Source organism: Phyllobates terribilis, unplaced genomic scaffold (assembly GCF_046119375.1).
Source record: "Phyllobates terribilis strain yellow unplaced genomic scaffold, ASM4611937v1 Scaffold_5__5_contigs__length_657084704, whole genome shotgun sequence".
NCBI classification, from domain to species: Eukaryota; Metazoa; Chordata; class Amphibia; order Anura; family Dendrobatidae; genus Phyllobates; species Phyllobates terribilis.
In genome coordinates, this window is record NW_027362765.1 from 347,397,223 (window position 1) to 347,413,542 (window position 16,320).

General features: G+C 35.1%; 1 protein-coding gene across 1 annotated transcript in view; it reads left to right on the plus strand.

The window, feature by feature from the left end:
• The first annotated feature begins 252 nt into the window (after positions 1–252).
• Positions 253–16,320, plus strand: part of VAX1 (ventral anterior homeobox 1) — a 147,740-nt gene continuing 131,672 nt past the window's right edge. Inside the window, exon 1 of the mRNA XM_073684607.1 lies at positions 253–1,482. Within this exon, the coding sequence (XP_073540708.1) occupies positions 1,257–1,482 (226 nt within the window). The 5' untranslated portion in view covers positions 253–1,256. The remainder of the gene's footprint in view (positions 1,483–16,320) is intronic.

Sequence of the window (16,320 nt, forward strand, 5' to 3'; positions counted from 1 at the left end):
TATCTGTCCCTGGGACCATTCATTCCCTGTGTCTCTGGATTCCCTGATGACCACTGCATAGTTTCTGAGTTCCCTCATCCCCTCTGCTCAGTCACTGGGACCCCTCGCCTCCTCTCTCCGGTCACTGAGACCCCTCGCCTACTCCCCTCGGTCACTGGGTCCCCTTGCCTCCCCTCCCCGGTCACTGGGACCCCTTGTCTTTGCTCCCCGGTCACTGGAACACCTTGCCTCCGCTCCCTGGTCACTGGGACCCCTCGGCTCCTCTATCCGGTCACTGGGACCCCTCGTCTCCTATCCCCGGTCACTGGGACCCCTCGCCTCCTCTCCCCAGTCACTGAGACCCCTCACACTCTCTCCCCAGTCACTGGGACCCCTTGCCTCCTCAGTCACTGGGACCCCTCGCTTCCTCTCCCTGGTCACTGGAACCCCTCGCCTCCTCTCCCTGGTCACGGGGGGCCTCGCTTCCTCTCCCTGGACACTGGGACCCCTCACCTCCTCTACCTGGTCACTGAGAGCCCTTGCTTCCTCTCCCTGGTCACTGGGACCTCTCGCTTCCTCTCTCCGGTCACTGAGACCCCTCGCTTCCTGTCCCTGGTCACTGGGTCCCCTCGCTTCCTCTCCCTGGTCACTGGGACCCCTCGCTTCCTCTCCCCGGTCACTGGGACCCCTCGCCTCCTCTCCCTGGTCACTGGAGACCCTAATGATGTCTGCGTGGTTACTGGGGCCCTTCATCCCTTGAAGCCCTTCATTCTCTCCCAGGTCACTGGAGCCCTTATATCCTTTTCTCAGTTACCGGGAACCCTCATCTCCTCTGCTAAGCTGGTCTCCTCAAAGTCTTCTTAGTGACTGGGGCCACTTCATCAATGATAGGGGTCCCTTCATTTAATTTCCTGTCATTGGGGTCTCTCTCCTAAGTCGATCTGATTCTCTCCACCCTCCCCGTGATAATTAGAGCCCCTCACCCCTCTCATCAGTGTGGCCCTCCATCCTCTGGTGTCAGTGATTTGGGCCCCTCATCTCCCTTCCTTAATAATTAGGGCCCCTCATCATCTCTTGTCATTGATTGGGGCCACTTGACATCTCCTCCATCTGCAGATGGTCTGGTGCATTGATGAGGAGACCTCAGTGTGGAGGCTGCAGACTCCTCGCACTCCGCGCATCCCCCAGCTCATGTAGCGCAGACAGCTCGTGTGCTCAGTGCTGGACGCGTTCAGAAGCAGCAGCACTGCGCCCGATTAGCGCCCCATCACCAATCTATGTTCGAGAAGGTGCGCAGCATGGACCTGAGGGAGGAGAACATCCGCAGCTCAAAGCCCGGGCACAAGGAGGGCAAGGACCACAGGGACTCTCACCCGGGCATCCCCAGTCCATATCTCAAGGAGCAAACGCAGGGCACCTACCCCTCGGCCCCGGGAGCCTCCGACCCCTGCGCCAAGAGCAAGAGCACCGACCCGGACTACTGCAGGAGGATCCTGGTGCGAGGTAACCCCAATGTCCCCCATATACACCCGACCACACAGGTGCACCCACATGTCCCATGTACGACCTTCTCACTATGGAGGCGACTCCAAGCTTTACACATCTGTCCCATATAAACTTTGCTCCTTACGCCTTCCTCATACATTCCCCCCTAGCCCTTTATACACCTCCGTATACCGACCCTATATATTAACCCTTCTATACAGTACATGTCTACGTTGCCCCTAAACACCTTCATGCCCTCAAGCTATACAGCGACGCTTATATGCAGGTGATATACGCACGTCCATAATGCTTTATACTTCCATAACGCCTCATACACAAATCTGTGCGCCGGTACCTATACACAGCGTCATATACTCTCAGGATATATTAACCCTTCTATACCTATATACTTACCTTCATACTCTATATTAACCTTCCATGACCCTTTGCTCACTCCTCTGTCTACCTATATACAGACCTCTATACGGTCACTATAAACCCGTAATTCATGCCTCCATACGTACCATCCACTTCCCCCTAGTCGCTCCTTCATACTCGATCTTTATAGATTGTGTAGGAGCTTATAACCCTTTAAGCCTCAATGGCGGCTTCTATACGGCTCCGTATAGCAGTCACACATTCCGCCTATATGGGGCGCTTCACACGGTGCCCACCTCTATGACCCTATAGTCACCTATCCTCGCACAGACCGTCATACACTCAATTAAAATGTATACCCAGTATATAACGCCATATACTCACCCTATATATTAACCCTTACATTCACACACCTCTGTATTCCTGGCCCTATATACATACCTTCCATCCCTGCAGATACTGACCCTTCCCTCCGTATACACATTTGGGTTATATATTAGCCATCATATACAGACATCCTCATATTGCAGATATCCATGTTGCCCATCTTATATATAAGCAGCTCCATAATGTGCCACGCACATAAACTTAAGGCCATACACTTATCCGGAATATCTATAAACCGACCCACACTGCGGACATGGTCCAGACCCCCAGCCGTCTGCCCGTCACACGCCACCTGCCCATCTCTGCACCGCAGCTACCGGATCCGATCCCCAAATGCCACCTTCCTACATACCCCCCCCCTGCTGTCCCCGTACTGTGACCCCCACTGTCCCAAATCTCACAGTACTGACTTACCTTACCCTTATTACCTCCCCCGGCTACATGCATCCCTGTATATGCCCCATACCGGCTCCTTGTATATAGACATCCCATAAAGTATATTCACCCTCCTTCTATAGAGTCATCCCCTGCCAGATTACACCTGCTACCAAACACCTATAGAGCCCCCATACCTCCATACATTCACAGCCGCAGATTAACATATATACGTTTACCCCATATATACACCCTATATATCCACCTATATCATGCCATCATATCTGCACAATAACTGATCGACAGTCACTCCTATATATTCACTTATGTGCAAACACAACCATATATACATTCACCCTACATATACAACTGTATATGATCACAATGAATATTCACTGATATTTAGGTGTGGATGCATTATATATACTGTATGTGTATGTGTGTGTGTGTATATATATATATATATATATATATATATATATATATATATATATATATTCATCCCACATACACCTATATAAAGTCACTCCTATACAGTTTCTTATAGCCATTCATCCATATATACAGAAGCATACACATTCAGCCATCTCTATACTGACTCCATACCCATCCTCGTACACCCCCGGGCACTCACTTCTATAACTACCCCTGGACACCTTCATATCTTCACCCCCGGGCAGCACTCACCTCCTTATCTTCACCTCCGGGAAGCACTCACCCTCATATCTTCACCCCCGGGCAGCACTCACCTTCATATCTTCACCCCCGGGCAGCACTCACCTTCATATCTTCACCCCCGGGCAGCACTCACCTCCATATCTTTACCTTCGGGCAGCACTCACCTCCATATCTTCACCTCCGGTCAGCACTCACCTCCATATCTTCACCTTCGGGCAGCACTCACCTCCATATCTTCACCTCCGGTCAGCACTCACCTCCATATCTTTACCTTCGGGCAGCACTCACCTCCATATCTTCACCTCCGGTCAGCACTCACCTCCATATCTTCACCTTCGGGCAGCACTCACCTCCATATCTTCACCTTCGGGCAGCACTCACCCCCATATCTTCACGTCCGGTCAGCACTCACCTCCATATCTTCACCTTCGAGCAGCACTCACCTCCATATCTTCACCTTCGGGCAGCACTCACCTCCATATCTTCACCTCCGGTCAGCACTCACCTTCATATCTTCACCTTCGGGCAGCACTCACCCCCATATCTTCACCCCCGGGCAGCACTCACCTCCATATCTTCACCCCCGGGCACTCACCTCCATATCTTCACCCCCGGGCAGCACTCACCTGCATATCTTCACCCCTGGGCACTCACCTCCATATCTTCACCCCCGGGCAGCACTCACCTGCATATCTTCACCCCCGGGCACTCACCTGCATATCTTCACCCCCGGGCAGCACTCACCTCCATATCTTCACCCCCGGTCAGCACTCACTTCCATATCTTCACCCCCGGGCAGTACTCACCTCCATATCGTCACCCCCGGTCAGCATTCACCTCCATATCTTCACCCCCGGGCAGCACTCACCTCCATATCTTCACCCCCGGTCAGCACTCACCTCCATATCTTCACCCCCGGGCAGTACTCACCTCCATATCTTCACCCCCGGTCAGCATTCACCTCCATATCTTCACCCCCGGGCAGTACTCACCTCCATATCTTCACCCCCGGGCAGCACTCACCTCCATATCTTCACCCCCGGGCAGCACTCACCTCCCTATCTTCACCCCCGGGCAGCACTCACCTCCATATCTTCACCCCCGGTCAGCATTCACCTCCATATCTTCACCCCCGGTCAGCACTCACCTCCATATCTTCACCCCCGGTCAGCACTCACCTCCATATCTTCACCCCCGGGCAGCACTCACCTCCATATCTTCACCCCCGGGCAGCACTCACCTCCATATCTTCACCCCCGGGCAGCACTCACCTCCATATCTTCACCCCCGGGCACTCACCTCCATATCTTCACCCCCGGGCAGTACTCACCTCCATATCTTCACCCCCGGGCAGCACTCACCTCCCTATCTTCACCCCCGGGCACTCACCTCCATATCTTCACCCCCGGGCAGTACTCACCTCCATATCTTCACCCCCGGGCAGCACTCACCTCCATATCTTCACCCCTGGGCAGCACTCACCTCCATATCTTCACCCCCGGGCAGCACTCACCTCCATATCTTCACCCCCGGGCAGCACTCACCTCCATATCTTCACCCCCGGTCACTCACCTCCATATATTAACCTTTGGGTCTAAGTCTTTCCTGAGCGCCCTGTTACACCCATCGCCTAATACCTCTGCGCCCGCTACATTCCAGTTCTGTCTGAGCTTCTCTCCAGCTGATAATTACTACCAATTAATGAATGAAGTAACAATTATAACAAAGAAACAAGTCCATAATCTCATTACACCCTCCGAGCACACCCGAGTATCTCACGTGCCTATACCACCCGCGTATCTCATCCGCATATCTCACCCGCCTATCTCACCCATGTATCTCGCCCGCGTATCTCAGCCGAGTATCTCACCTGTGTATCTCACCCGCGTATCTCACCCTCCGATCACACCCGCCAATCTCAGCCGAGTATCTCAGCTGCGTAGCTCATCCTTCTCTGTATTCTCGGGCACTTGCTGGGAATCCTCTTTCTTACAATCACCTCGGGTGGAAGTTTGTACAATTAATAATAAAGCGATAAAACCTAAGAAAGTGAATGTGACATTGTACACGGAGCCGCAGAGTTATTACTGCTGTATTACACCGGATCACATAGTGATTCACTAGATTACCACTGGATTATCACTAGATTACCACTGGATTACGGTGATATTCCAGAGGGTCACTGACATTATTAATAATAATACTCTGTGCATCGTGAGATAATATAGTAAGTCGTCGTCTTATACAGATTATTACTACATTATCACTATTCATTATTATCTATCAGGATGTGATCACACTGCTGATTATAACTATATTATTATACATGTATAACCCTCAGAATTATATAATACCATAATAATAGTAATGTAATACTGCGTGTAGAATAATCCTTTAATTAATGAAACACATTATTATAATGATTATCATATACATACTGTGAATAATGATCCTATAATATTATGGAAATGTCTATTATTACAATGAGGGGAAAACACCGGAGCGTCCAGAATTACATTTATTACACTCTCTGTATATTATATCTTACATTTATTACAGTTCTGTATATTATATCTTACATTTATTACAGTTCTGTATATTATATCTTACATTTATTACAATCCTGTATATTATATCTTACATTTATTACAGTTCTGTATATATCTTACATTTATTACAATCCTGTATATTATATCTTACATTTATTACAGTTCTGTATATTATATCTTACATTTATTACAGTCCTGTATATTATATCTTACATTTATTACATTCTCTGTATATTATATCTTACATTTTTACAGTCCTGTATATTATATCTTACATTTATAACAGTTCTGTATATTATATCTTACATTTATTACATTCTCTGTATATTATATCTTACATTTATTACAGTTCTGTATATTATATCTTACATTTATTACAGTCCTGTATATTATATCTTACATTTATTACATTCTCTGTATATTATATCTTACATTTTTACAGTTCTGTATATTATATCTTACATTTATTACATTCTCTGTATATTATATCTTACATTTATTACAGTTCTGTATATTATATCTTACATTTATTACATTCTCTGTATATTATATCTTACATTTATAACAGTTCTGTATATTATATCTTACATTTATTACAGTTCTGTATATTATATCTTACATTTATTACATTCTCTGTATATTATATCTTACATTTATTACAGTCCTGTATATTATATCTTACATTTATTACATTCTCTGTATATTATATCTTACATTTATTACAGTTCTGAATATTATATCTTACATTTATTACATTCTCTGTATATTATATCTTCCATTTATTACAGTCCTGTATATTATATCTTACATTTATAACAGTTCTGTATATTATATCTTACATTTATTACATTCTCTGTATATTATATCTTACATTTATAACAGTTCTGTATATTATATCTTACATTTATTACATTCTCTGTATATTATATCTTACATTTATTACAGTCCTGTATATTATATCTTACATTTATTACATTCTCTGTATATTATATCTTACATTTATTACAGTTCTGAATATTATATCTTACATTTATTACACTCTCTGTATATTATATCTTACATTTATTACAGTTCTGTATATTATATCTTACATTTATTACATTCTCTGTATATTATATCTTACATTTATTACAGTTCTGAATATTATATCTTACATTTATTACAGTCCTGTATATTATATCTTACATTTATTACACTCTCTGTATATTATATCTTACATTTATTACATTCTCTGTATATTATATCTTACATTTATTACAGTCCTGTATATTATATCTTACATTTATTACACTCTCTGTATATTATATCTTACATTTATTACAGTCCTGTATATTATATCTTACATTTATTACACTCTCTGTATATTATATCTTACATTTATTACAGTTCTGTATATTATATCTTACATATATTACATTCTCTGTATATTATATCTTACATTTATTACACTCTCTGTATATTATATCTTACATTTATTACATTCTCTGTATATTATATCTTACATTTATTACAGCTCTGTATATTATATCTTACATTTATTACAGTCCTGTATATTATATCTTACATTTATTACAGTTATGTATATTATATCTTACATTTATTACACTCTCTGTATATTATATCTTACATTTATTACACTCTCTGTATATTATATCTTACATTTATTACAGTTCTGCATATTATATCTTACATTTATTACAGTTCTGTATATTATATCTTACATTTATTACACTCTCTGTATATTATATCTTACATTTATTACACTCTCTGTATATTATATCTTACATTTATTACAGTTCTGAATATTATATCTTACATTTATTACACTCTCTGTATATTATATCTTACATTTATTACAGTTATGTATATTATATCTTACATTTATTACATTCTCTGTATATTATATCTTACATTTATTACATTCTCTGTATATTATATCTTACATTTATTACATTTTCTGTATATTATATCTTACATTTATTACACTCTCTGTATATTATATCTTACATTTATTACATTCTCTGTATATTATATCTTACATTTATTACAGTTCTGTATATTATATCTTACATTTATTACACTCTCTGTATATTATATCTTACATTTATTACATTTTCTGTATATTATATCTTACATTTATTACACTCTCTGTATATTATATCTTACATTTATTACATTCTCTGTATATTATATCTTACATTTATTACACTCTCTGTATATTATATCTTACATTTATTACATTCTCTGTATATTATATCTTACATTTATTACACTCTCTGTATATTATATCTTACATTTATTACACTCTCTGTATATTATATCTTACATTTATTACACTCTCTGTATATTATATCTTACATTTATTACACTCTCTGTATATTATATCTTACATTTATTACACTCTCTGTATATTATATCTTACATTTATTACATTTTCTGTATATTATATCTTACATTTATTACACTCTCTGTATATTATATCTTACATTTATTACATTCTCTGTATATTATATCTTACATTTATTACACTCTCTGTATATTATATCTTACATTTATTACATTTTCTGTATATTATATCTTACATTTATTACACTCTCTGTATATTATATCTTACATTTATTACATTTTCTGTATATTATATCTTACATTTATTACACTCTCTGTATATTATATCTTACATTTATTACATTTTCTGTATATTATATCTTACATTTATTACACTCTCTGTATATTATATCTTACATTTATTACATTCTCTGTATATTATATCTTACATTTATTACACTCTCTGTATATTATATCTTACATTTATTACACTCTCTGTATATTATATCTTACATTTATTACAGTTCTGTATATTATATCTTACATTTATTACATTCTCTGTATATTATATCTTACATTTATTACACTCTCTGTATATTATATCTTACATTTATTACATTCTCTGTATATTATATCTTACATTTATTACAGTCCTGTATATTATATCTTACATTTATTACACTCTCTGTATATTATATCTTACATTTATTACATTCTCTGTATATTATATCTTACATTTATTACACTCTCTGTATATTATATCTTACATTTATTACATTCTCTGTATATTATATCTTACATTTATTACAGTTCTGTATATTATATCTTACATTTATTACACTCTCTGTATATTATATCTTACATTTATTACAGTTCTGTATATTATATCTTACATTTATTACAGTCCGGTATATTATATCTTACATTTATTACAGTTCTGTATATTATATCTTACATTTATTACATTCTCTGTATATTATATCTTACATTTATTACAGTCCTGTATATTATATCTTACATTTATTACAGTCTCTGTATATTATATCTTACATTTATTAAAGTTCTGTATATTATATCTTACATTTATTAGAGTTCTGTATATTATATCTTACATTTATTACAGTTCTGTATATTATATCTTACATTTATTACAGTCCTGTATATTATATCTTACATTTATTACAGTTCTGTATATTATATCTTACATTTATTACACTCTCTGTATATTATATCTTACATTTATTACATTCTCTGTATATTATATCTTACATTTATTACAGTTCTGTATATTATATCTTACATTTATTACACTCTCTGTATATTATATCTTACATTTATTACATTTTCTGTATATTATATCTTACATTTATTACATTCTCTGTATATTATATCTTACATTTATTACACTCTCTGTATATTATATCTTCCATTTATTACAGTCCTGTATATTATATCTTCCATTTATTACAGTCCGGTATATTATATCTTATATTTATTACATTCTCTGTATATTATATCTTACATTTATTACACTCCCTGTATATTATATCTTACATTTATTACAGTTCTGTATATTATATCTTACATTTATTACATTCTCTGTATATTATATCTTCCATTTATTACAGTCCGGTATATTATATCTTATATTTATTACATTCTCTGTATATTATATCTTACATTTATTACACTCTCTATATATTATATCTTACATTTATTACAGTTCTGTATATTATATCTTATATTTATTACATTCTCTGTATATTATATCTTACATTTATTACATTCTCTGTATATTATATCTTACATTTATTACACTCCCTGTATATTATATCTTACATTTATTACATTCTCTGTATATTATATCTTACATTTATTACAGTCCCGTATATTATATCTTACATTTATTACACTCTCTGTATATTATATCTTACATTTATTACATTCTCTGTATATTATATCTTACATTTATTACAGTCCTGTATATTATATCTTACATTTATTACACTCTCTGTATATTATATCTTACATTTATTACAGTTCTGTATATTATATCTTACATTTATTACACTCTCTGTATATTATATCTTACATTTATTACATTCTCTGTATATTATATCTTACATTTATTACACTCTCTGTATATTATATCTTACATTTATTACATTCTCTGTATATTATATCTTACATTTATTACAGTCCTGTATATTATATCTTACATTTATTACAGTCCTGTATATTATATCTTACATTTATTACATTCTCTGTATATTATATCTTACATTTATTACAGTCCTGTATATTATATCTTACATTTATTACACTCTCTGTATATTATATCTTACATTTATTACAGTCCTGTATATTATATCTTACATTTATTACATTCTCTGTATATTATATCTTACATTTATTACAGTCCTGTATATTATATCTTACATTTATTACACTCTCTGTATATTATATCTTACATTTATTACAGTCCTGTATATTATATCTTACATTTATTACACTCTCTGTATATTATATCTTACATTTATTACAGTTCTGTATATTATATCTTACATTTATTACACTCCCTGTATATTATATCTTACATTTATTACACTCTCTGTATATTATATCTTACATTTATTACAGTCCTGTATATTATATCTTACATTTATTACATTCTCTGTATATTATATCTTACATTTATTACACTCTCTGTATATTATATCTTACATTTATTACAGTCCTGTATATTATATCTTACATTTATTACAGTCCTGTATATTATATCTTACATTTATTACATTCTCTGTATATTATATCTTACATTTATTACAGTCCTGTATATTATATCTTACATTTATTACACTCTCTGTATATTATATCTTACATTTATTACAGTCCTGTATATTATATCTTACATTTATTACACTCTCTGTATATTATATCTTACATTTATTACAGTTCTGTATATTATATCTTACATTTATTACACTCCCTGTATATTATATCTTACATTTATTACACTCTCTGTATATTATATCTTACATTTATTACAGTCCTGTATATTATATCTTACATTTATTACATTCTCTGTATATTATATCTTACATTTATTACACTCTCTGTATATTATATCTTACATTTATTACAGTCCTGTATATTATATCTTACATTTATTACATTCTCTGTATATTATATCTTACATTTATTACACTCTCTGTATATTATATCTTACATTTATTACAGTCCTGTATATTATATCTTACATTTATTACATTCTCTGTATATTATATCTTACATTTATTACACTCTCTGTATATTATATCTTACATTTATTACAGTCCGGTATATTATATCTTACATTTATTACATTCTCTGTATATTATATCTTACATTTATTACACTCTCTGTATATTATATCTTACATTTATTACAGTCCGGTATATTATATCTTACATTTATTACATTCTCTGTATATTATATCTTACATTTATTACAGTCCTGTATATTATATCTTACATTTATTACATTCTCTGTATATTATATCTTACATTTATTACAGTCCCGTATATTATATCTTACATTTATTACACTCTCTGTATATTATATCTTACATTTATTACATTCTCTGTATATTATATCTTACATTTATTACAGTCCCGTATATTATATCTTACATTTATTACAGTCCTGTATATTATATCTTACATTTATTACAGTTCTGTATATTATATCTTACATTTATTACACTCTCTGTATATTATATCTTACATTTATTACAGTTCTGTATATTATATCTTACATTTATTACACTCTCTGTATATTATATCTTACATTTATTACATTCTCTGTATATTATATCTTACATTTATTACAGTTCTGTATATTATATCTTACATTTATTACATTCCGGTATATTATATCTTACATTTATTACAGTCCTGTATATTATATCTTACATTTATTACATTCTCTGTATATTATATCTTACATTTATTACAGTTCTGTATATTATATCTTACATTTATTACACTCTCTGTATATTATATCTTACATTTATTACATTCTCTGTATATTATATCTTACATTTATTACACTCTCTGTATATTATATCTTACATTTATTACAGTCCGGTATATTATATCTTACATTTATTACAGTCCCGTATATTATATCTTACATTTATTACACTCTCTGTATATTATATCTTACATTTATTACATTCTCTGTATATTATATCTTACATTTATTACAGTTCTGTATATTATATCTTACATTTATTACACTCTCTGTATATTATATCTTACATTTATTACAGTCCTGTATATTATATCTTACATTTATTACAGTCCTGTATATTATATCTTACATTTATTACATTCTCTGTATATTATATCTTACATTTATTACAGTCCTGTATATTATATCTTACATTTATTACACTCTCTGTATATTATATCTTACATTTATTACAGTCCTGTATATTATATCTTACATTTATTACACTCTCTGTATATTATATCTTACATTTATTACAGTTCTGTATATTATATCTTACATTTATTACACTCCCTGTATATTATATCTTACATTTATTACACTCTCTGTATATTATATCTTACATTTATTACAGTCCTGTATATTATATCTTACATTTATTACATTCTCTGTATATTATATCTTACATTTATTACACTCTCTGTATATTATATCTTACATTTATTACAGTCCTGTATATTATATCTTACATTTATTACATTCTCTGTATATTATATCTTACATTTATTACACTCTCTGTATATTATATCTTACATTTATTACAGTCCTGTATATTATATCTTACATTTATTACATTCTCTGTATATTATATCTTACATTTATTACACTCTCTGTATATTATATCTTACATTTATTACAGTCCGGTATATTATATCTTACATTTATTACATTCTCTGTATATTATATCTTACATTTATTACACTCTCTGTATATTATATCTTACATTTATTACAGTCCGGTATATTATATCTTACATTTATTACATTCTCTGTATATTATATCTTACATTTATTACAGTCCTGTATATTATATCTTACATTTATTACATTCTCTGTATATTATATCTTACATTTATTACAGTCCCGTATATTATATCTTACATTTATTACACTCTCTGTATATTATATCTTACATTTATTACATTCTCTGTATATTATATCTTACATTTATTACAGTCCCGTATATTATATCTTACATTTATTACAGTCCTGTATATTATATCTTACATTTATTACAGTTCTGTATATTATATCTTACATTTATTACACTCTCTGTATATTATATCTTACATTTATTACAGTTCTGTATATTATATCTTACATTTATTACACTCTCTGTATATTATATCTTACATTTATTACATTCTCTGTATATTATATCTTACATTTATTACAGTTCTGTATATTATATCTTACATTTATTACATTCCGGTATATTATATCTTACATTTATTACAGTCCTGTATATTATATCTTACATTTATTACATTCTCTGTATATTATATCTTACATTTATTACAGTTCTGTATATTATATCTTACATTTATTACACTCTCTGTATATTATATCTTACATTTATTACATTCTCTGTATATTATATCTTACATTTATTACACTCTCTGTATATTATATCTTACATTTATTACAGTCCGGTATATTATATCTTACATTTATTACAGTCCCGTATATTATATCTTACATTTATTACACTCTCTGTATATTATATCTTACATTTATTACATTCTCTGTATATTATATCTTACATTTATTACAGTTCTGTATATTATATCTTACATTTATTACACTCTCTGTATATTATATCTTACATTTATTACAGTCCTGTATATTATATCTTATATAGTTACAATAAATTGAATAAATCCTCCGTCCATCACCTTCTCCTTCCTCCCCCAATTCTACATTTTATCACTAAATTATCTGTATCCCACAATGTTCTGTACTGAGGAATCCTCCGGCCCCTGTATAAAGCTGTTATAGTGTCGGCCCCTGTATAAAGCTGTTATAGTGTCGGCCCCTGTGTAAAGCTGTTATAGTGTCGGCCCCTGTATAAAGCTGTTATAGTGTCGGCCCCTGTATAAAGCTGTTATAGTGTCGGCCCCTGTATAAAGCTGTTATAGTGTCGGCCCCTGTGTAAAGCTGTTATAGTGTCGGCCCCTGTATAAAGCTGTTATAGTGTCGGCCCCTGTATAAAGCTGTTATAGTGTCGGCCCCTGTGTAAAGCTGTTATAGTGTCGGCCCCTGTATAAAGCTGTTATAGTGTCGGCCCCTGTATAAAGCTGTTATAGTGTCGGCCCCTGTGTAAAGCTGTTATAGTGTCGGCCCTGTATAAAGCTGTTATAGTGTCGGCTCCTGTATAAAGCCGTTATAGTGTCGCCCCTGTATAAAGCTGTTATAGTGTCTGCCCCTGTATAAAGCTGTTATAGTGTCTGCCCCTGTATAAAGCTGATATAGTGTCGGCCCCTGTATAAAGCCGTTATAGTGTCGGCCCCTGTATAAAGCTGTTATAGTGTCGGCCCCTGTATAAAGCTGATATAGTGTCGGCCCCTGTGTAAAGCTGTTATAGTGTCGGCCCTGTATAAAGCTGTTATAGTCTCTGCCCCTGTATAAAGCTGTTATAGTGTCGGCCCCTGAATAAAGCTGTTATAGTGTCGGCCCTATATAAAGCTGTTATAGTGTCTGCCCCTGTATAAAGCTGTTATAGTGTCGGCCCCTGTGTAAAGCTGTTATAGTGTCGGCCCCTGTATAAAGCTGTTATAGTGTCGGCCCCTGTATAAAGCTGTTATAGTGTCGGCTCCTGTATAAAGCTGTTATAGTGTCGGCCCCTGTATAAAGCTGTTATAGTGTCGGCCCCTGTATAAAGCTGTTATAGTGTCGGCCCCTGTATAAAGCTGTTATAGTGTCGGCCCTGTATAAAGCTGTTATAGTGTCGGCTCCTGTATAAAGCTGTTATAGTGTCGGCCCCTGTATAAAGCTGTTATAGTGTCGGCCCCTGTACACAGCTGTTATAGTGTCGGCCCTGTATAAAGCTGTTATAGTGTCGGCCCCTGTATAAAGCTGTTATAGTGTCGGCCCCTGTATAAAGCTGTTATAGTGTCGGCCCCTGTATAAAGCTGTTATAGTGTCGGCCCCTGTATAAAGCTGTTATAGTGTCGGCCCCTGTATAAAGCTGTTATAGTGTCGGCCCCTGTATGAAGCTGTTATAGTGTCGGCCCCTGTATAAAGCTGTTATAGTGTCGGCTCCTGTATAAAGCTGTTATAGTGTCAGCCCCTGTATAAAGCTGTTATAGTGTCGGCCCCTGTATAAAGCTGTTATAGTGTCGGCCCTGTATAAAGCTGTTATAGTGTCTGCCCCTGTATAAAGCTGTTATAGTGTCGGCCCCTGTATAAAGCTGTTATAGTGTCGGCCCCTGTGTAAAGCTGTTATAGTGTCGGCCCCTGTATAAAGCTGTTATAGTGTCGGCCCCTGTATAAAGCTGTTATAGTGTCGGCCCCTGTGTAAAGCTGTTATAGTGTCGGCCCCTGTATAAAGCTGTTATAGTGTCGGCCCCTGTATAAAGCTGTTATAGTGTCGGCCCCTGTGTAAAGCTGTTATAGTGTCGGCCCCTGTATAAAGCTGTTATAGTGTCGGCCCTGTATAAAGCTGTTATAGTGTCGGCTCCTGTATAAAGCCGTTATAGTGTCGCCCCTGTATAAAGCTGTTATAGTGTCTGCCCCTGTATAAAGCTGTTATAGTGTCTGCCCCTGTATAAAGCTGATATAGTGTCGGCCCCTGTATAAAGCCGTTATAGTGTCGGCCCCTGTATAAAGCTGTTATAGTGTCGGCCCCTGTATAAAGCTGATATAGTGTCGGCCCCTGTGTAAAGCTGTTATAGTGTCGGCCCTGTATAAAGCTGTTATAGTCTCTGCCCCTGTATAAAGCTGTTATAGTGTCGGCCCCTGAATAAAGCTGTTATAGTGTCGGCCCTATATAAAGCTGTTATAGTGTCTGCCCCTGTATAAAGCTGTTATAGTGTCGGCCCCTGTGTAAAGCTGTTATAGTGTCGGCCCTGTATAAAGCTGTTATAGTGTCTGCCCCTGTATAAAGCTGTTAT